General features: G+C 43.4%; 1 protein-coding gene and 1 long non-coding RNA gene across 3 annotated transcripts; one reads left to right on the top strand and one right to left on the bottom strand.

The window, feature by feature from the left end:
- Window positions 1-442: 442 nt before the first annotated feature.
- Window positions 443-14,850, bottom strand: LOC149318342 (uncharacterized). The gene is made up of 3 exons (XR_016280023.1): window positions 14,784-14,850; window positions 5,821-6,234; window positions 443-1,336 (listed from the first exon to the last, which is right to left on the bottom strand). It is a non-coding gene; the product is annotated as an uncharacterized LOC149318342 (long non-coding RNA).
- On the top strand, window positions 5,469-19,498 carry ERFE (erythroferrone). 2 transcript variants are annotated; one of them, XM_089509493.1, is made up of 9 exons: window positions 5,469-5,677; window positions 6,122-6,323; window positions 8,290-8,412; window positions 11,005-11,107; window positions 12,254-12,468; window positions 14,206-14,314; window positions 15,725-15,815; window positions 16,464-16,542; window positions 16,916-19,498. In XM_089509493.1, exons 2-9 carry the CDS (start codon window positions 6,147-6,149, stop codon window positions 17,012-17,014), a joined length of 996 nt encoding a protein of 331 aa, XP_089365619.1. In that variant the 5' UTR covers window positions 5,469-5,677; window positions 6,122-6,146; the 3' UTR covers window positions 17,015-19,498. The 2 variants fall into 2 exon arrangements, with proteins under 2 accessions (XP_089365619.1, XP_089365620.1); XM_089509494.1 differs by lacking the exon at window positions 16,464-16,542 and having other exon boundaries at window positions 16,916-17,030.
- Window positions 19,499-21,973: the final 2,475 nt, after the last annotated feature.

Raw genomic sequence — 21,973 nt, 5'->3', positions numbered from 1 at the left:
TGCTTCAATACTGATGCTTTTCCTCCATATTTTCTTTGTTATGTGTTGGCAAATCTACTTTGATTTATGGTGGCCTTTTGCATGAAAGACCTCCAAGAGACCCTGTTAATATCAGCTCTGATCAAGTCTTACAAACTCAGTGCTGTGGCGCCATTTCTTGAATCAATCCATCTGTAATGTGGCCTTTCTCTTTTTCCAATTGCCTTTAATTTTACTAAGCATTACAGTCTTTTCCAATGAATTATGCCATCTCATCATATGCTCAAAATATGCCAACTTCAATCTAGTTATTTTTCCTTCTAGAGAGTTCAGCCTTTACTATTTAACCCATTTATTTGTCATTTTGGTGGTCCATGGTATCAGTGGAACTCTCCTCCATCACCACATTTCAGATGAGTTTTTTTTGTTACAGCTCTTCCCCCCCCCCCCCCATCCATGCATAGAAATTAGTAATACTGTGACATTGGTGATCCTTACTTTGATATTCAATATTTTTGGGAGAACCAGCATGGTGTAGTTGTTGGAGTGTTGGACTATAAGTCTGGAAAGCAGGGTTCGAATTCTGCTGGGTGACCTTGGGCAAGTAACAGTCACTCAGCCTCAGAGGATGGCAATAACAAACCCCCTCTGAAGAAATGTGTCAAGAAACCCCTGTGATATGGCCTTACAGTCTCCATACATTGGAAACGACTTGAAGGAACATAACAACAACAACAACTATATCTTTACACTTGAGGATCATATCTATTACCTGCTTATGTGACCTCCTAAGTCAAAGATTTTTTCTGATTTCTTGATCACAATCACCATTTTGATTAGTGACTGAGCCAAGTTATAGAAAATCTTTGACAATTTTGATGCCTTCATCACTCATTTTAAACGTATGTAAATCTATAGTCATTACTTTTGTTTTCTTAATATTCAGCTGTGACCCTGTGTTTGCACTTTCTTCCTTAATTTTCATCAGTAGTTGTTCCAAATCTTTGCTATTTTCTGCCAGTAGTGTCAAGCCACCTGCATATTTAAATAATTGATCTTTCTTCTTCCAGTTTTTCACTTTCTTTCTCTGAGTCTATTTTCTCTGAGAATAAGAGGAGATGTTGGAGGGTTGGGAAGAATACATATTTTCTTAGTGGGACAGACACTTTCTGCCACACAGCAAATTATTTGTTGCCTAATAACACAGTTTGAGGAAATAGTCGTATACAAAGGATGTCAAGCTACCATGGAAGCCATGTTCCTTGACTTCTCTTGTTCTGCACTATAGTGTTTTTGGAAACAGATGGAGTTTTCATTCCCATGACTTCATTGGCATGGTCCTTCCCTTCATGGAAAACTGAATGAGAGAGAGAGAGAGAGAGAGAACGAGAACAGCTTAGTTACATCACTCTGCTGGGAACAGTGGCCAAGACAATGACATGTCAGTTCAAGAATGAAGCCTAGATTTCATTCAAGCATGAAGAGAAGCAGGGAGGATGAAACAATTATTCTCCCTGCTTCATTATAATATTGTGTGTTACTCACTCAGAATCATAAATTCCCCCAATATATCCTTGATGTCTTATTTTAAAGGAAAGTACCTTACATTTTAAGCACCTTACATTTTAATCTTTCATCTTGGAACAGTCACTCATTGTAATGATAATATACAGATCAAAGTCATGTAGTGAACAGAGGGCTGGATCCAGATTTAGATATGAGTAAGTGGAATGTCATGAGAGCCAATGTGGGTAGTGGTTTGAGTTCTAGATTATGGAGCCTACGTTTATCACACGGAAGGAATTTCTTTTAATTTCAAATGAAAAGAAAATGGGGCCAGAAAGCATTCACGTGAATTCACTTGTTCAGCGAATTTACGTGAACTCGAATTGCGTTTGAACCGACTTCCTATTGCCTGAAAATAGCTTGCCATTGCCCGAAATTGCATGTGATCACCTCTCACGTAATAATGTGAAACCCCATGATTGTGTTCGGACTGACTTCCCTTTGCCCGAAATTGCGTGTGGTAGTCTATCACGCAATAAAGTTAAACCCCATGATTGCGTTCAGATTGCCATTGGATTATATTTCCAATTTCCCTTGTCTGATAACGTCCTCAGTCTCAATCTCAGGGGAAGGCAATGGCAAGCCTCATCTGAAAAAATGTGCTATTTCTGCAAGACAAAACAAAAATTCCAGTCTGCAGTTTGTTGAAACATTTCAAGCTGCAATTGTATGCTGCTTTTTGTCTGGTGTCCTATAGCATTTTACTCTTGCTTTCACTTTTGCTGTTTTCAGTTATTTTAAATCAGTTTTGTTTTTATTGTTGTTTAGCTGCATTTTGTCTGTGTTGGGAATGACAGCGAAGATGTAGGGTAGCAATAGTTTCATAACAACATCAACAACATGAACAACAAACTCTGCAGTATAAACGAATGACAAAAGTACATTGCCAAAAGCAGTCATTGTCAGAATTAGGATACATCAAAGACAGTATAGTAAGCGTTGAATTTACATCTTCTCAAATCCTTCAGATTTTAAATTTTGATAGTCCAGTCCTGTACAGCAGGGACATAGCCAAGGGGGGGGGGGTTCTAGGGGTCCGGGGCCCCCCTCCATTAGAAAAACAAATGGTGTGTGCTGCTGTGCTGCCGCACCCAAGCCCCATTATAATGGTGGCACTTAGTCTGGACCCCCCCCCCTTCCTAACATCCTAGCTACGTCCCTGTGTACAGGGTCACACTTCCCATAAAGGACGAAGTTCGCAGTTTGGGAGTACTCCTGGACTCATCACTACAGCTGTCATCTCAAGTAAATGCGATGACCAGGAGTGCTTAGTACCAACTTCGGCTGATACGCCAACTGCGCTCCTACCTGGACCAAAGGGACCTTGAAGGAGTGGTACATGCACTGATAACCTCTCATTTAGATTTCTGTAATGCATTCTACTTGGGGCTACCCTTGTACCAAGTTTGGAAGCTTCAACTGATTCAAAATGCAGCAGCCAGGTTGGTCACCAGTACTTCTAGATTTGACCATATGTTAAAATCTCTCCACTGGCTGCCAATTAGCTTCCGGGTGCAAAACAAGGTGTTGGTTATTACCTTTAAAGCCTTACATGGCTCGGGCCTGAATTACTTGTGGGAACACCCCTCCCTACATAATCCACCCCGCACACTCAGAACATCAGGGAAGAATTTGTTAGAACATTGTAATACTCGATTAACCACAACTTCCCACAGAGCATTCACTGCTGCAACCCCTAAATTATGGAATAGTCTGCTGGAGGAGATCCGTCTTATCACTACCTTAGATGCCTTTAAGAAGGCAGTAAAGACGGATCTCTTCCAGCGGGCTTTCCCATCGGATTTGGTATAGAGATGATGATGAAGACCCTCCTCTCTAAGTATGATGGTAAATGAATTGAAGTTTGGAGATTTTAAGGAACTAATAGGAATGTATAATTCAGTATTAGTATTTTATTGACTGTTCAATTGCATTGTATTATTTTAATCCTGCTTCGATCCTTGGAAGAGGCGGAACATATAAATAAAAATGGTTATTACTGTAATATTATTGTTGTTGTTGTTGTTGTTATCTGCTTCATCAAAATGCTCTACAATAGAGAAATTAAGCATCCCTGGTACTGTGTATTGCTTCTTCCTAAAGCCTGCAGCTCTTCATTTACAGGGCATGTAGTCTCTGTATTGTCCTGTTGCTATAGGCTTTTTAGTTTGAATGTGGGCTGAACTAGGGATGGAGAAATCTCCCAGTTTTGCTTTCTTCTGCATATCATGTTGTTGTTTTTTTAAAAAATCTTACATTCTTTCCATTCAGAATGTCAAAAACTTGGTGAATTCTGCCAAATTCTTCAAAACAAAGCTGAAATTCAAATTTCCCCAGTTTAGATGGGAAAGATTCAATGGGCATAGCCATCATAAGCATGGAGAGAACCTGCTTGCTGTGCAGATGTTAAGGGTAAAGAGCCTTTATAGAAAAAAGTGGCAATCTTAAATCAGTGATAATGCGGAAGAATAGATAGAGACAAAAACCAGATTTTTATAAATTAAGGACCAAATTCTGTATCCTGAAGCATTTCAGATGAAAAACAGGACACATATAGCCAGACAACATCTGTGTGTGGTCAAAGATGACAAAAGTTATTAAGGAGAAAGCACATACAAGGTAGGAGAGGCTACAGTAGTTTTCTTTTGCCTGAGCCCTGTGGGAAAGGCAAGATTTGCCCTCTCCTCTTCCCCTTGCTGAGTTAACTGAACACAAACTACTTTTTCACTCTGAACTCACTTTTCAGAAAGCTGAGGATAAAGGGGGAAAGTGGTAGGAGGATAGAGAAACTGGGACATTTTAAAAGCATCTTTGAAAGTGAGGCAACAGAGGATTAATCACAACTGTCCTTGGCAAATCGGGATATTTGGTGAGGATGAAATTCCTGAGCCTAGATGGATTAATCTGCTACTCCTTTCATCTTTAATTTTCTAAAAGTCCTACATTTTTTTCCACACAAGTCATGGTGGCATAGTGGTTTGAGTGTTGACTCTAGATACCAGGACTTGATTCCTGCTTGGTCATGAAACCCACTGGGTGACCTTGGGCAAGTTGCACGCTCTCAGCGTCAGGGAAAAGCAGTGGCAAACCTCCTCTGAACAACTCTTGCCAAGAAAACCCCATGACGTATGGCCTTAGGGTCGCCATAAGTAAAAAATGACTTGATGGCACACAACAACAACATTCTTTCCATGCTCTGTATGAAGAAATGTGCCATTTTTTGTACATTTTTAATGAAAAATGTTGATTGTTAATTGCTGTCAAGTCAGCTTCAACTTATGGCAACCCTAGGAATGGGAGCCCTCCCCAAGACATCCTGTTATTAACAACCTTTACAGGTCTTACAATTGCAGGGCTGTGGGTTTCTTGAGTCTATCCACTTGTAGTGAGACCTTTCTTTTTATTTTACTGTCTTCCCATTTTTAAAACATTATCATCTTTTCTAATGAGTCATGTTGTCTCAGAGTCCATCCATGCTGCAGAAATAATCCATTTTGATACCACTTTGACTGCCATGGCTCAGTGCTATGGAATTCTAGGAAGCTCTGGTGCCACAACAAACTCCACTTCTCAGAATTCCATAGCACTGAGTCATGGCAGTTAAAGTGGTGTCAAAATGGATTATTTCTGCAGTGTGGATGCAGCGTCAGTGAACTGAAATTATCACCCATTTTTCAGTCCAGAGTTTTTGGGTTGTTGTAATTTATTGCTGGTTTCAGTAGATGGCTCTGTAACATTTCTCAAAATGAATGTGGGTGGCAACTGCAGTGAGGCGGGGAATTCAAGCTTATTAAAGGAAGGGAAGGCAGCAAATAAAATGCAGTCAGAACAACAGGTGGACAGTGGTGAGTCCAGCTGGGAAGTGGAGTGGCTTGGAGGATACAAGTCTTAGGAAGCATTTTTTAAGAAAGGGGAACACTGAAAAGAGAATGAACTAGGTGTCCCTTACAGCGCTGAAAAGGAAAGCCATAGGACTTTTGCAGTTACAACACAGTGTTTTGTCTTAGCCTTAAAAAGAGGATCCAGGAATAGTAAGACCAACTGCTCCTGCTTTATCTGAATATTAGTCTTCACTCCAAGAAGTGTCCTGAGTCTCTTGATTTCAAACCTCTTGAACTGGAAGGAGCTAGTGGTGAGGTCATTTCATAATATATTTTTTCACCCTTATTCTCAAATGCAGAAATTGCATTTAGTTTCTCCCTGATTTCATTGCCAGCCCTAGGACCTCAATCTGATGTGGGGTGTGTAGTGTGGGTTGCATGTTATTTCTCTTACCTTTTTTGTCCCTTTTTGAAGCTGGGTTTATTCTCATTCGCTTGCTCTCCTTCCCTCTCACAATTTCTTCTTTTTAATACTGTATCTTGTATGGGTCTGCTGTGAGAAAAATGGAATACATAAAGTGATCTTGAGGATACACTGGACAACATCTTCCTGGAGTTTATTCCTCTTGGAATTTCCCTAAGAATATCATCCACTGTCCTTTTGGAAGGTCACAGCTTAAAGGGTGTTATGGTTTCTGATCTTTTCTCTTGAGAAATTCCTAGCAATGCTTAATTCCATGTGTCTGTCTCTTTAGAAACTGTGGGACAGTGTTCCAGAGGATGTCTCTCCTTCTCCTTTCTGGTCGTCTACTCCAGTTGTTGGCCATGGGTTTGCTAGCAGTGACTTTTTGTGTTGGCCCCGTGGAACCTGAAAAACATGGAAATGGAATCACCCAGGAGAAGAAATCCCCGTGGAATGAAACAGAAAGCCTTCCTTTGGTATCATCTAGTGACCAGGTAAGTACATATGCTACTATAGGCTCAATAATTCAGTGTGATGTCCTGTTTGTTGCCTAAGTAATGACAGAAGCTTCTCCTTTGTATTTAGCTCTACAACCAACAAGGCACAGGACTTAAACTGGAGTAGACAATAGACAGCCCAAAGGTGTTTCACTCTGAGATGTTGTTGTTGCTGTGTGCCTTTAAGTAGTTCCCAACTTATGGCACCCCTAAGACCACCCTATCCAAAGGTTTTCTTGGCAAGGTTTGTTCAGAGGGTGGTTGCTTTTGCCTTCCTTTGAAGCTATGACTTGCCCAAGGTCACTGAGTGGGTTTCCAGGGCTGAGTGGGGATTCAAACCCTGTTCTCAAGAGACATAGGAGATTATCATATGGGGATAAGAAATGGGACAGAAACAGAATGGTCCTGTCATGATGGCATGATTGCACAAAGACTTTCACATGATGTCATACTTCTCCCGTATTTCTCCCATGATTAAAGTAGAATGCTCCTGTAATATCTTAGTAATGCTAAACTCCCGTTAATAGCTTGCCGATAGTGCAAATAAAGCACTATCATGAAGGTGCAGAAGTCAATAATGTTTCATGCACGCTATTGCGAGGCAATCTGGGACCTTTTGCCAGAGTGCCTTTCGGTACAGGAAATTGTTCTCATTACTAAGATTGTTTTTGGAGTGGATTTTTCTCGTATTTTGAGGTACAGGGCATGGTTTTGTTTGAACTGTTTGAAAATAATGTTGTAAAATATATCAATTTTATTTTGTTCTGTTCAGGATGGAACCATGATTTTTCACACATGTGCAATAGTAGTGAAACGGTTCATGTGTGAAACATTCAATAACGATATATTAACAATACAAGAATCATAGAATCATAGAATCGTAGAGTTGGAAGATACCACTAGGGCCATCCAGTCCAACCCCCAATTGCATTTCTCTGCCATTTTTTGTATTATCATTATCGCTCTGGGCCCCACAACAAACTCCAACTCCCAGAATTCCACAGCCTTGAGCCAGGGCAGTCAAAGCGGTGCCAAAAACGGGTTATTTCTCCAGTGTGGATGTGGCGCCTGTCAGAGAGCTCTGGTGCTACAATAAACTTCAATTCCCAGGATTTCCTAACACTGAGCCAGGGCAGTTAAAGCAGTCTAAAACTGGATTATTTGTGCAGTGTGTTTTGGACATATAATGTCGGTACCAGATAAGCCTGTCAGGGAAGCTGGTGGTGTAGTGGAGCCAGGGATCACAGGGTTGAAAAGGATGATGATCACATCTGCCAGTAATACTACTTGGTTGCAGTTCCCAATGTAGCAGGAAGGGAAGTAGATTTCCCCAGGAAAGATGTGAGTTGTTGTTGTTTTTTATAAAAAAAACTGATCTATGTTGTAATCCAAAGTATCTGGGAATCATTTTAGAAAATACCTGTTTCTAGTAGAAGTGAAAACGGCTAGAAATTATTTTAGATACATCCCTTTTGAACTCTTTGTCATCTACTGCAAGAAGAGCATTTCAAAAGTGGGCTGCCATCACTGAAAAGTGCTAGCAGAAAATGCCACCTTCCAGCTCAGTGACACACATTATTAGAAGAGTGTAATGGCAACTCTGATCTATCAGACAAACATACACCCAGGATATTGGCACTGTTTGGAAATTATATAATCAAATATGACAGTGAAATGTATCTCTTGATGAGAGAGGGAGAAAAACAAAACCCACCCCAGTGCATTGACTTTGTGAGAGGGGATTATAAATGACTTTGGAATTAATAGAGTGGCGAAAGTGAAGCAGATGAGATAGACTGAAGGATATAACATGATTGATATCTGGATGTGGCAGACATAATGAGCAAAGATAATAATCAAAGCACTTTTGGGAAGAGTGTAATATTATGTTGTTTGTTCCCAAACTGTCTTCTTTACTCTAAATGTATTGCCTTTGCTTTAACTTCCTTCTCATTATATAAAGAACCCTGCTATAGGGAAGATCAGCAGTGCCGTCTCTCGAGATGCCTGGTTGCTTCTTATGAAACAGTCAAACAATGGAGTTGTAATAAAAAAAGGGCCCAAAAGCCAACCCCAAAAGTTAAAGGTAAGGAATATTATCTTGACATAGACTCTTTTTGGAGGGGGGGAGTCACTTTACAATAGGGATTCTTAGAATCTGATATAGCAAGCCTAGGCTTTTTGGCAGAGGGCAGGGAAGGAGTAGTCTAATTACAAGAGTGTGTCACCATCAGGTACCAGTAGGGTTGCCATCATGGAGGACCTCCAAACCGGGACAAATGTAGGACCAGGTTTGAAAATGTAGGACTTTTTTTTTTTTAATTTCCTGGCTAGGAAATTAAAAAAAAGTCCTACATTTTCAAACCCTGTCCTCCTCCTCCCGGCTTCGGAGGACGCCTAGGCTCTCTCCCAAGCCGGGAGGAGGAACAGGGGCCGCTTGGAATCGCGCCGCGGTTCCAGTGGCCTCTTCCTCCTCCCGGCTTCGGAGGACGCCTAGGCAGCCTCCCAGGCCGGGAAGGGGCGCGGGGAAGCTTGGCACCGTGGCGATCGCCACAGTGCCAGGCTTCCTCCTCCTCCTCCCGGCCTGGGAGGGAGCCTAGGCTGGCTCCCAGGCCGAGAAGGGCGGGGGGAAGCCTGGCATCGCGGCGATCGCCTCGGTGCCAGGCTTCCTCCTCCTCCTCCCGGCCTGGGAGGGAGCCTAGGCCGGCTCCCAGGCCGAGAAGGGCGGGGGGAAGCCTGGCATCGCGGCGATCGCCGCGGTGCCAGGCTTCCTCCTCCTCCTCCCGGCCTGGGAGGGAGCCTAGGCCGGCTCCCAGGCCGAGAAGGGCGGGGGGAAGCCTGGCATCGCGGCGATCGCCTCGGTGCCAGGCTTCCTCCTCCTCCTCCCGGCCTGGGAGGGAGCCTAGGCCGGCTCCCAGGCCGAGAAGGGCGGGGGGAAGCCTGGCATCGCGGCGATCGCCTCGGTGCCAGGCTTCCTCCTCCTCCTCCCGGCCTGGGAGGGAGCCTAGGCCGGCTCCCAGGCCGAGAAGGGCGGGGGGAAGCCTGGCATCGCGGCGATCGCCTCGGTGCCAGGCTTCCTTCTCCTCCTCCCGGCCTGGGAGGGAGCCTAGGCCGGCTCCCAGGCCGAGAAGGGCGGGGGGAAGCCTGGCATCGCGGCGATCGCCGCGGTGCCAGGCTTCCTCCTCCTCCTCCCGGCCTGAGAGGGAGCCTAGGCCGGCTCCCAGGCCGAGAAGGGCGGGGGGAAGCCTGGCATCGCGGCGATCGCCGCGGTGCCAGGCTTCCTCCTCCTCCTCCCGGCCTGGGAGGGAGCCTAGGCCGGCTCCCAGGCCGGGAAAGAGGCGGAGGCTGCTCCTCATCGCGGCGATCGCCGCGGTGGGAAGCGGCCTGCTCCTTCTCCCGGCCTGGGAAGAAGCCTAGGCCGGCTCCCAGGCCGGGAAGGAGGCGGAGGCCGCCCCTCATCGCGGCGATCGCCGCGGTGGGAAGCGGCCTCCTCCTCCTCCCTGGCCTCATGGAGGCCTTGAGGACCCCGCGGCCGGAGCTCCGACCGCGGAGCTGCCTCGAAGGCCTCGCTGGGGCCCGGGAGGGAGCGTCTCCGCGGCTGGAGCTCCAACCGCGGAGAGCCTTCCCAGGCCTCAGCAAGGCCTTGGAGCCGCCGCGGGGCCTGAGGTGGCCGCGGTGGGCGGGGCCGTCCCGGTTTGGGCGCCAAACCGGACCGGGACCGGGACAGCACCGCCCAAACCGGGATTGTCCCGCCCCCCGGCGGGATATGGCAACCCTACTCTCAAGGCTACACGTTAAGGCCATATGGTATAGCAGACATAGAGCTTTCTATTTAGTCAGGTCTTCAGCAACTGACCCCCTGCTATGGTCACAGGTTTTAAATGCATACAGTGGCCTTTTAATATTTTACTGCTTATTTATAATTAGTTTGGAATTTTTAAAATGTGTTTAACTGGTAGTTTAATACAGTAATCACATAAATCCTCTTCACTATTTGGCCATGTTGTGGCTCTTCTTAAATGTTAAGGGTTTAACTATATTCACTGTCAAATTCTCATGTGCTTCTTTTGGACTTCTGGGTGCAAATGTAACAAGAGTATGTGTGATCTGCAACAGAAAAATGGCAAGCAGAAAAGGAGTTAAGCATCCTTTCCCTGTTATCCTGTTTCCCTACTTTAAATTCTTGTTTTCCCAAGTTTTTTTACACACACACACACACACACACACACACACACACAGAGAGTTGGGCAGATAATGTGGCTGTTAACATTACTGGTTTCAGCCAAAATTCATCACAAAACAATTCACAATTGCATATCTTCATAAGTTAGACATGTGTTCTTCTTCCACTTTTGGGATTCTTGGCCAACCAATGAATGTATTACTGGTTGGACATCACCTCATATTGATGTGAGATACACACACACACACACACATTGAAAGATTGTGTTCTGTGATCTAAAAATTTCACCCTGGAAATTACTGTTCTTTTTCCTGCCTGTCTTGAAAGGATTGGAGAACCTTTCTCAAGTGGATTAATGAATTCAACAAGTGACAAACATCTCAGTAAAACAGAGGCCACCTCTGGAGCCTGTCAACATGGACAATTGGCCATAGATATGCAGATAACAGTTTCAGTGTCTGAAGTAAAGGTTTAAGTCCTATGTTTGTCTCCTAGCTTGGCATTCCTGGTCCGCCAGGTCCTCCTGGTCCACCTGGACTTCCTGGAGCCACAATTACAAAGGAAGACATGCTGAGAGAACTGCGATTAATACTTAAAGGTATGAAACAAAGGTGGCTGCACTCCAAGCAGATATACTATGGTACTGATTAAGCCCAAATACACAGAGTTAGGTAAGGTAACAGTAAAAGTAGTCTCTTGGCATGAATGTCTAGTTGTAACCGACTGTAGGGGGTGGTGCTCATCTCCGTTACTAAGCCCAAGAGCCAGCATTGTCCGTAGATGACATCAGTGGTCATGTGACCAGCATGACTGCCCTGAATGCTGTTACCTTCCCACTGAGAAATGGTACCTATTTGTCTACTTGCATTTGCATGCTTTCAAACTGCTAGGTTGACAGAAGCTGGGACTAGTGTCAGGAGCTCACCCCATCATGCAGCACTCAGGCCTCAAACAGCCAACCTTAGGGTCTTCTGATCATTAGAATTGGCATCTTAACCACTAAGCCACTGCATCCCATAGGTCCTCGATAATTGATGGTTATTGATTATGGTTGTCCTAATGATTCTCTGGGGTTTAGAATTCTCTTAAAATGAAATATGAAACTATTAAGCTTATTGCACAGCACTTGCAGGAACAGGAACGCAACAGAATAGAACAGCACAGAATGGGGTGTTGCGCTGGAGTCATGCCATGATGCCACATGCCGTCTAGAAGGGCACTCAGTGTTATGGCGCAATGGGGCGGAGTCACAGCATCCAGCGTGCGGATGCTGCACTGTGGCTCTGCCTACAGGCTGGCACAAAGTGCCGGTCTGTATCCCCCCTAAGATTCTCTTGTGTGTGTTAGTTGCTCTCTCCATTTTGGTAGAAAGGAAGGATACCAGTTAAATTAAATATTGTGTATATCCAGTTAGTTGAACTAACATGATAAATTAGATGCATGTGGTTTTCATTGAAAACCACATGCATCTAAGTTAGTCTTTGCTAACTTTTCACAATGATTTCAGCAGGAGATAACCATAACTAACTTAATCTGAACTGGGAGCTTGGGAAATATACCTTTTTGGAACTTGTAAGGGATTCTTTTTTTATAGTCCAAGAAAGTAGATATTCAGTGCTGTGCATTTTGATTAGAACCTGTTATGTTTACTCTCTTCCCTTCTTGTGAATGAAGACCTTGACTTGCACATGGAGATTATTTGGGCCCACCACAGGCATTTAACGTTGTCTTTCTGATTCCTTAGGAATAATCAGGGAATGGGAAGGAATCAAAGCTTGCAAGAACTGCCAGGAAGAAGAAGACAGGGAAGGAATGGAAAAAAAATTATTTGTCCAAATGAGTGGACTACTGCTAGAAAACAGGGAGCCAGCGAGAGTAGAGGCAGCATTCTATTGCCGGATCCAAAAGAATATTTCAGTTGAACGACGATCACTGCAAGAGCTTCAGCTCTATTACATAGTGAGTAGCAGAGGGAGATGGAGCTGTTTCTAGTTGGTTTGGTGCATTTCTCTTGGAAGTGGCCAATGCCTGTGCATGCTAGGAAAGGGAGAAATGGCCTTTTTGCCTGGGCAGTAAGACAAGGATCCTAAAAAATCATAAAAAATTTGTCTTCTGCTTTCCAGGATGTTGTAGTGTATTCTACAACCAGAGATCCAAGCTCTGTTTTCAATTTTTAATAGCAAATAACTTAAATTCAGTTCTCCAGATTTAAAAAAATATGAGAAAACGTAAAGTATGCTAACTTTGAAAGATCACATCACTAACTGAGATGCTTCTTACCACTAAGCTATGAGTTCCCTCATGCCAGGCTAATCTAGACACTTATCTGTAAACATTAATGCATTTTATTCCTCCTGGAGTTTTCCTAAGAATAAAAGTGTGTGGATCTAGACTCAGCAATGCTTCAAGTGAATTAATGGCAGCATTATTTTCTGCAGTGTTTTCACTCTTTGCTGCTAGTTTTACTGTGGTCTCAGTGGTGTCACTTCTGTCATAATCTTTCCTTATGCCAGTGTATGTACTTTTAAGGTCATGGCAGAAGGAGGTTCTTGTACCTCTTTCTGCCATATCCCCCCTCCCTTGTAGACAAACCCAGCTGACAAAAAGGAATGCACCTTTATGGCCAGTGGGATGGAGACAGCTTGGGCACAATGCAATTTTGCAGGTATACCTGGATGTTGGATATAAGTATGGGAGGAGAAGCCTGGCAGAAAAAGGCTGGAGGAGAAGTATACTCACCAGCAGTCATACAGGATCTCAATTATTATGTGCTATTGTTAATTCATTGTGGGTATTTTTAATGTATTTCATGCTTTCCAAAGAACTCAGTCCAATTGGTGATCCAAAAGTGCTATAAATAAGAGAATGTCCACAGAAAATAATATATTTTAATATAATTTGTTGTTGTTGTTGTGTGCCCTCGTGTTGTTTCAAGTTTACAGAGACCCTAAGGCAAACCTATCACAGGGTTTTCTTGGCCTGAGAAGGTTTGACTCACCCAAGGCCCCCCCTTGAGATTCTATGGCTGAGTGAGGAAATGAACCCTGATTTCTGGAGTCTAAGTCCTACCCTCAAACCACCATAATATGTTACTGTACTATAATTTATTATAATAGTATGTCACATTACACATGGTTGATTTCAGTCTTGTTGAGAATAATAGTTTACTATAGGCATTATCAAGTCACATATAAGAACTCATAGAAAAAAAAATAAGGAAGTGCACTCTAGGAAGAGAAGAAGAATTGGAAGAATTGCAGCAAAATACCCACAGTGGTGGTATATGGAAAGATGACATGAAGGATAATGCCTTACCTTTCCAAATAATGTACTTCTAATGAGAAGGCAATTTTGGAATAATGGTGTAACCAACCATGATATAGAAACAATCAGTCATAGTCATGGGAATCACAACCAGTTCAGATTACACAAAATCCAGATGCCCAGAGTCTGAAAATTATGAGTAGATCACCTCCTACAGCATTGGCAAGTCTGGATTCAAGGCACTGTCTCCAACTATGCATCACACAAAGTGAGCAAGTGGTTAACCTTTGGCCCTACAGCTTTCTGATACCTTGTTTGAGCCCACTAATGAAGAGCTTGTATCAGACCTTGATCTCCATGTACAATAGAAAAAGCTGGAATTATTTTCACTTCCACTTGGTGAGTCTTTTTGTTTTTGTTTTTTGGTACTAGCCTAAAAACGGGGATGTATTCCAGCGTGGCCTAGGACTAAACCTTACCAGTGGTCAATACCAAGCACCTCTCAGTGGATACTACATCTTCAGTGCCACATTGCATGTTGGTAAGTGCTGAAACAATCTACTAATTTTCAACAGAGCAATGCTCACAGTCAGGGCTGGCAGATCATTTCTTTCACTTCACCACCTAAATGTTCAATCTCTCTCTCTGCCTCTCAACTCTGGACATATGAATCTGAAATAGGGTTGCCATCCCTGAGGACCTCCAAACCGGGAAAAATGTAGGGCTTTTTTTTTTTAATTTCCTGGCCAGGAAATTAAAAAAAAAAGACCTACATTTTTAAACCTTCTCCAAGGCCTGGCTGGGGCCTGGGAGACAGCATCTCCCAAGCCCCGGCCAGGCCTTGGAGGACTCTGCGATCGCGGAGCCGCTTCCAGGGCCTGGCTGGGACCTGGGAGCCAGCGTCTCCCAAGCCCCGGCCAGGCCTTGGAGGACTCCACGATTGCGGAGCCGCTTCCAGGGCCTGGCTGGGGCCTGAAGCCGAAAACGTCCCCCCCGGCCCAGAGGCCTACCTTTGGTCCTCTGCTCTGGTGCTTTTGCTGCTGCTGCAGCTGCTTCAGTGGGGGCTGCCCACTGCCCTCCTCTGCCCACCACCTCAGTCCCTCACCGGCCCACATGGTGGGCAGGAAGTAAACAGAGGAGAGCTCCTCCTCTTTAACCTGGGTGGCCAATGGGGTCAGGGAGCTGGAACAGCCCCGCCCCCTGCCAGTAGTCACAGACTCCTGAAGCAGGAGGCGGGCTGTTCCGCTATTGGCAAGCCTGCCAGCCAATAGGAGGTGCTCCAGCCTCCAACAGAGCCCTACGCGCACCTGCGCAGAACTGTGAGTGTGGGCGTGTGGGGCACAGGGCCCGGCTTACGGAGCCGAACCGCGGCGGCGGCCAGAGGAGCAGCCACAGCAGGCCACACAGCAACAGCTGCATTGGTGGTGGCGGCGGCGGTGGCGGCTGCAAGAGTGGCCAAAGGCGCTGCCACAGTGGCGCAATAACAAAGCCCGGGGGCGGGGGCAAACCCGGGACAAGCCCCAAACCGTAGTGTGACCATGCAGACGGTCCAAAAGCGGGAAATTCCTGCCCCCCGCCAGGTTATGGCAACCCTAATCTGAAAAGACTAGAGTCTGACATTATAAGTTCTGTTCTAGTAAACCACAAGGCCTCAATGGGAAATACTACAAGGAAGTATTATGAAATGATCTTCATGGAGCAGTGCTTGGAAAAGTTACTTTTTTTGTCCTACAGCTTCCCGAATCCTCCAACCAGCATGGTCAGTGGCCATGTGGACTAGGAGTTCTGGGAGTTTTAGTCCAGAAAGTAAAATTTTCAGGCTAAGCATTGGTGTAAAAAGTACGTTAATGAAATGAGATCAGGTAGTATCCAGCTGTTGAGGCCAAAGATTTCTTTACAGCAGCAGGTGCTAATCTTCTGTTTCAGCTTGATAAATTTTTGCTTGTTGCAGTTCCCAATGGCCATGCAAAGAAGAGCCAGCTGTGTGCTCGAGATCGTTTGCGTTTGCTGATCTGTGTCCAGTCACTTTGCCGTCAGAATATGTGAGTATGTGTAGCAGAAGGTATTCATTTAGGAAAGCACAGGTCCTGCATTTTATGCATGTTGGCCTGGCTTTCTCCTTTCGAGATGTGTCTATGATGGGAAACATTACACCAACTCGAACAGCTCTATAAAGGGATCGGACAAATTCATGAAGATTAGATAATCAGCACCTACTGTTCATGATGGCTTAAAGGCAGCATGCTTGTAATACTGGTTCCTGGGAAACACAAGTGGGGAGTGCTATTGGATTCATGCCCTTTTGGGGGGCTTCCCATAATCATCTGATTGGCCCATGTGAACAGGAGATTGGTATGGACAGATCTTTGAAATTTAGTTCTTTGGCCCACATCCAAGAGTCTCCCAGCCTGCATGGCCAATGGATTCTTGAGGCTGTAGTAAAAAAAGTAATGTTTCTGAGCTCTCTTTTTAGTCTTCACTGTTACCTCCCAACATAGCAAATCACTTACTACTTACTAATGTAGATACTTAGGATAATATGAGGCAGAACAGACTGAGAGTAGCAGCTGAGACTTGATACAGCTATTATGAGCAAAGTGGCATGAGTTCTTTAATAAAGTAAAGAGGGGACATCATTTTATTTTGTATCCCTTGGTTTTGATGAGGATATTGGTATCTCTTGCTTTCAGTTCTCTCAAAACAGTAAAGCATTTGGACAAAAACAGGGAGCGATTCACTGTTTCAGTCACTGGAACCCTCTTTCTGCAGGTGAGTATCTGCAAACAAACCAGTACCCAAGAGAAAACTACCAGCGGTCAAAAGTTGTAATGGGAAGTTGTGAATATCTAGTCTTGTAAGGGTAGAAGAGAGAATGTTCCATTTGGTCATATCTTTGTGATATGTGGATAAAAGAAGCTGACTTAACACAAGTCTGACAAAATTATCCATTTTCTCCCTTCTGGCCCTAAACAACAAATATTAAAACCAGGTAGGCAAATATAAATATTTAGAGTAAGCGGATTACAAAACAATGTACTACAGACAAAGGAGGGAGCATTTTAAAATAATCTCTAGGGTTGATGTTCAAATCAGTGTATCGTTTGCTTTGCTCATTGACTCACTTTTGGTTTTTCTGTTCTAGGCTGGCCAATATGCTTCAGTATTTGTAGACAACGCAACAGGATCCTCCCTTGTTGTACAGAGAGGGTCAGACTTCAGTGCTGTCCTCTTGGGCGTCTGACTGATCTGCACTCATCTTTCTTTAAGCTGGAATTTTGCCTTTATTAGCAATTAGCTAAACTTGCCCCTTCAGTCATGCCTGTGGAGAAGACAACACTAGAAGGAACACATAATTTGTTTGTGCAGTACAAGCACACACAGGTTGCCACTTGCTGGTTAAGCTTGGCAATATGAAGAACTGGATTCAGGAAAACTGGCACTGCTTATGGCAAAACTGTGCAAAAGGATGCTGAACAGCTGTGTGTATACAGTGTTCAAAAATGTCGAAGATTTCATCTATTACTAAATGGCGTTATAGTAATTTTGTTTTCAGTGAGGGTTCTCCAGCCTAGTTTATTCTTAGAAATATATTTACTTTGTTTTCCGTGAGGGTTTGCTAATCTGTTTTATTCTTAGAAGTATATACTTGTTCTTAGAAATATATATGATGTTCCCTGCTCAGCAAGAGTAGGCTTTGCAAAGGATCCCACTTTTAGAAACACCATTATCTTACTAGATGAGTCATTTGCTAACATATGGCTGGCATTATGTTCGTCCAAATACATCTTAGGAAGTAGACTTTAGTCTACGAAAGCTCATGCTGCCAACTTTTTTCACTCAGTTAGTTTCAAAGGTGCTACAAGATCTCTCTACATACTGATTCTATGACTAACATGGCTATGTCTTTGAATCCTGTTGTGAAAAATGCATGCATAAATCCAATTTATGCCTGTGTATGTCTTTTGGGGTAGGGAGTGTTCCTTATGCAGGTCAGAATGCTCTTCCTTACAATGACCAGAGTTCTGTAACATCTTCTGGGACCCCCTGTAGGTCTTCCAGAAGTCATGGAGGATGATGTTGTTATAATCTGGCCATCACATGGACAGATGCATCTCAATCATCCCCTGCTCCCCACAAGTACTTACATGGCCATGAAGGTGGTGGCGGTGGGGAGATACAGGATGATGGTGATTCCTACAGGATGTTTCATAATTCTTCCATGGTAGAGGTTTATGAAAGATCTTCTGATGCAGGATCATGGACATAGATCTCCTTGTGCCCATGTGCTCACACAGATTAACTCCCCCCCTGCCTCCAACTGTGCTGATATTGCTTTTGTGTGGGATATACCAACTCTCTGGTCTCTCCTAACCTAGAAATGTAATTTCTTTGATTTTGTGTTGCAGATTGCCCAGTTTACAAATAATGCTGGGTAAACTGCTAGCTATCAAGTTTGGCTCAGGGTTCATAGAGGCACTGGCTTGCCTCATTTGCTCCAGTACTAATCCAGTTCAGCTGTCGCCTTGAAATCCATCAGGCCACATTGTGCTGCTAACACATGGAGAAAGGACATATTTTGTGTCTCTCATTTTGGGACTGATTATCAGGGCAAACTTGTATGTCCAATGGCGACATGGAGGAGGAAGAAAAAGGTACTTCCCTTTCTTAGTAATTGTATGTACCTTCTCTGGAGCTGCTACAACTGCACTATGATAACCAAGAAATCTAACACAGCATAGAACCACCCTCTATTTCTACACCAATCCTGGCACGTAGGCAGGCATATGAACTCTTCTCATATTTAGTATTTTTTAAAATGTTTTCAAAGAAATTGGGGGAAGTACACATTTTAGCCCAAGATATGTAATGGCTCTCTCCAGATAACTCTCTTTTATATAATCACTCCCTACAAGCTATCATTGAAAAAATGTTCTGCAAAGTATACTGTGGAAACCCTTGATACAAGTGGCACTTCTACTGGAGTGCCAGCACCAACTTTTCTGAAACAAGATCTGCTGCTAGGACTTCTTACACTGGTCTACAGACATGCAGTTACTCATACAGAGTTTAATTAAACAGTCATGTCATATTGCTTTCCAGGCAGTGAGACTCTGGATTTTTTAATCTTCTTCCCATGAAATGAATGATGGTGATTCCTGCAGAATGTTTCCTAATTCTCCCATGGTAGAGGTTTATGAAATAGCTTCATGTAAAAATCAGTCGGTTTCAGGAAAACATCTCATATTATCTCCTGAACATCTAGTTCTCTACAAGCAAGGATTTCCCCCCAGTGCAGGGGAATGTTTTCACACATAAGCCTGCCTTCTCTGTGCATTATTACCTCAGAGTTATGAAGTGCAGGTACATGGGAAAAGAAATAGTTTTTTCCAAAATGAGATGTCATCTTTCTGCATCAAGAGACCAAAAGGGCAGAAGCAGCTAAAGGAAAGGTCAAAACAAGTTTGGAGGCAGCTATATTGAGCTATTGCATACAACTAGATGTTTTAGGAAAGACAAATTGTCAGTAAGTAATGCACCCACCCTTCCCACTCTGGAAATGCCACTTAAGCCTGATAAGGCGCAAGAGGTGCCCTGCCCTCCAGCATGATTGCCCTTAGCTCTCCTACTGCAACTGTTTCCTAATAATGCTTACATTCTCATCTGTTAAGTGTATTAATATATATGCTATAAAGTTTTTGTGAGCAGCTCTATTTATTGTATTATATTGAAGAGAATATATATATATACATTTTTAGATGTGTCGTGTTTCCTTGGAAGAGTATACAAAGCAGAAAGGCTGCAACACAGGCTTTGTCTTATTGTGACTTGAATACAATACAAAATGTAGTGAAATGGCCACAATAAACCAAACCTCTGGTTTAAGTGAAAGTAACCACCCACTTGGTCTTATCGCTGCTGGTTCTTCCTGCAGTCTGTGTTTATTTGCCCTTTATCCCAACTGGCTCACAGTGTGCACAAAACAGCTTGCAAGGGTACCAAGTTGTTAACACAGATGTGTGCTGTCTGTCATTTTAACAAAGAAAGGAGTCTTTTAAAAGCATTTTGTAATAAAAATGTTTTCCCCACTTAACTTCCAGGCCCAAAACAGGGATGAGGAATGTGTGGCCCTCCAGCTTATGTTTGACTGCAATTCCTGACAACCAGTCAGACAAGCTATTGTCAAGGATGATAGAGGTTACAATCCAACACTATGTGGAGGGCCACAAACTCCCTATCCCTGGCTCACAGATAAAACATTTAAAACAAGAACAGTACCTGAACTCAGAATATGTTGATTATTAAGTATATTTGTCACAAAGTGCTGATTTTTATGGGTAACTGATCCATCATTAGTCCAGCAACATCCAGTGTTACTTCATCCAGGTGATCAGTCTTCCAGTGTTGAGATCCCAATTGATGTACATCCCTGTGGAAACTAGCCCTAAGAATCCCCTGAAACATCTGTTTTGTGGTCTTTTGCAAGCTGAATCCTTTGTATATTCTTAATGATGATCTCTATTTGTCATAAAGAGTGTACAGTGGTACCCCGGGATACGAATTCACCGCGTTACGAAATTTCCGGGGTACGAAAAAGTTAGATTTAAAAAAACTGTTCCAGGTTACGAAGGATTTTTCGGGTTACGAAAATCTTTTCGGCGCGTTTCGGCGCGAAATTCAAAGTGCGGCTAGCGGCTTTCCAGCGGCTTTTCGGGTTGCGAAATGTATCGGGTTACGAACGGCGCCGCGGAACGAATTAAATTCGTAACCCGAGGTAGCACTGTATATTACACCTCAAGAACATTACATAAAATTTCAGCATCACACTGATGTACCAGCCTCCACTCATACCAAATTAGGGTATAAAGCAAACCCCAACACCTATATTTAGATGTGCATTCATTAGAAATACCCAAAAGCCAGTCCCAATAACTAATTAGTGGCTTAAACTCAATTATTCCCTACTAGTTGAATTAATTCAATTTACCTGTGTTGACTCTTACTCAGCAATTGCTTGGGTCAGTCCAACAACAGAATTCCAGCCAGAGTCCAGCTTAGTATAATGTTTTCGTGTTGAAGCAGCACAGGCAAGGTATACACTGGCTTTCATGACATTCTAGCCAGGCTACATTTGAAAGATATCTTTTGACAGCTACTCAAAAGAGAAGGAGTACCCCTATTGAAATATCTAAACCACCTAGCAGGATCCTCTTTGTGCCTGTGCACACACAGACATGCATACCTGTGCTAATACAACAGATTTCCTTACATGATTCCATTTCTACAGCTTCTATATAAAACCTACAGCTTCTTTTAAAATCCCTGTGTGATTCTTCAACAATGGTATCCTTTAATTTGTGCTTATGCTTAGTCTTGATTGACCTTCCATGACATTCAGGAAAGAAGTTTGTTTCTAAGCTGATCAAAAAGCCAGTGTGGTATTGTGCTTTGAATGTTGGATTAGGACTCTGGAGAACAGGGTTTAAATCCTCACTTGGCCATGGAAACCCACTGGGTGACCTTGGCCAAATCACACTCTCCCAACAAAAGCAACCACCTATGAACAAATCTTGCCAAGAAAACACTGTGACAAGGTAGCCAATAAATCAGAAACAACTTGAAGGCACATAGCGACAAACGATCAAAGTAGGGTATTCTTTGTTGTTAAAGAGAGATTCTACAATATTGTTGTATTCTGGAGAGAATTAAATATAATAAAACCATACTTAGTGATATGATTGCTTAAATAAATGAGACTTTACAGTGGACTCTTGGCATCCACTGGGGTTTGGTTCTAGGACCCTCTCATGGATACCAAAATCTGTGGCTGCTCAAGTCTCATTATATACAACAAGGTAGCAAAATTGTGCCCCTTATATAAAATGGCAAAATCAAGGCTTGCTTTTTGTTGTTTTTTTGGGGGGAGGGATATTTTCAAGCTATGAATGATTGAATCAGTGAGTGACGTTGGGCAAGTCTCATGCTCTCAGCCTCAAGGGAAGGTAGTGGTAAATCTCCTCTGAATCTTACCAAGAAAACCCTGCAATAGGTAATAGTTCCTCTTATGGCTGCCATAAATTGGAGACCGCTTGAAGACACAAACAACAGTCTCACTAATTTCACCAGAATTGATTTCCAAGTATAATTGATTTCCACTGGATTGAAAAGGACCTGGGAACCCTTTAAAGTGTATCTTCTAAAA

The sequence above is a fragment of the Sceloporus occidentalis genome, unplaced genomic scaffold, assembly GCF_023333645.1.
Source record: "Sceloporus occidentalis isolate IW3139 unplaced genomic scaffold, rSceOcc1.0.p SCAF_2, whole genome shotgun sequence".
NCBI classification, from domain to species: domain Eukaryota; kingdom Metazoa; phylum Chordata; class Lepidosauria; order Squamata; family Phrynosomatidae; genus Sceloporus; species Sceloporus occidentalis.
The sequence above is the reverse complement of the archived record's forward strand: the minus strand, read 5'-3'. Positions and strand labels throughout refer to the sequence as shown.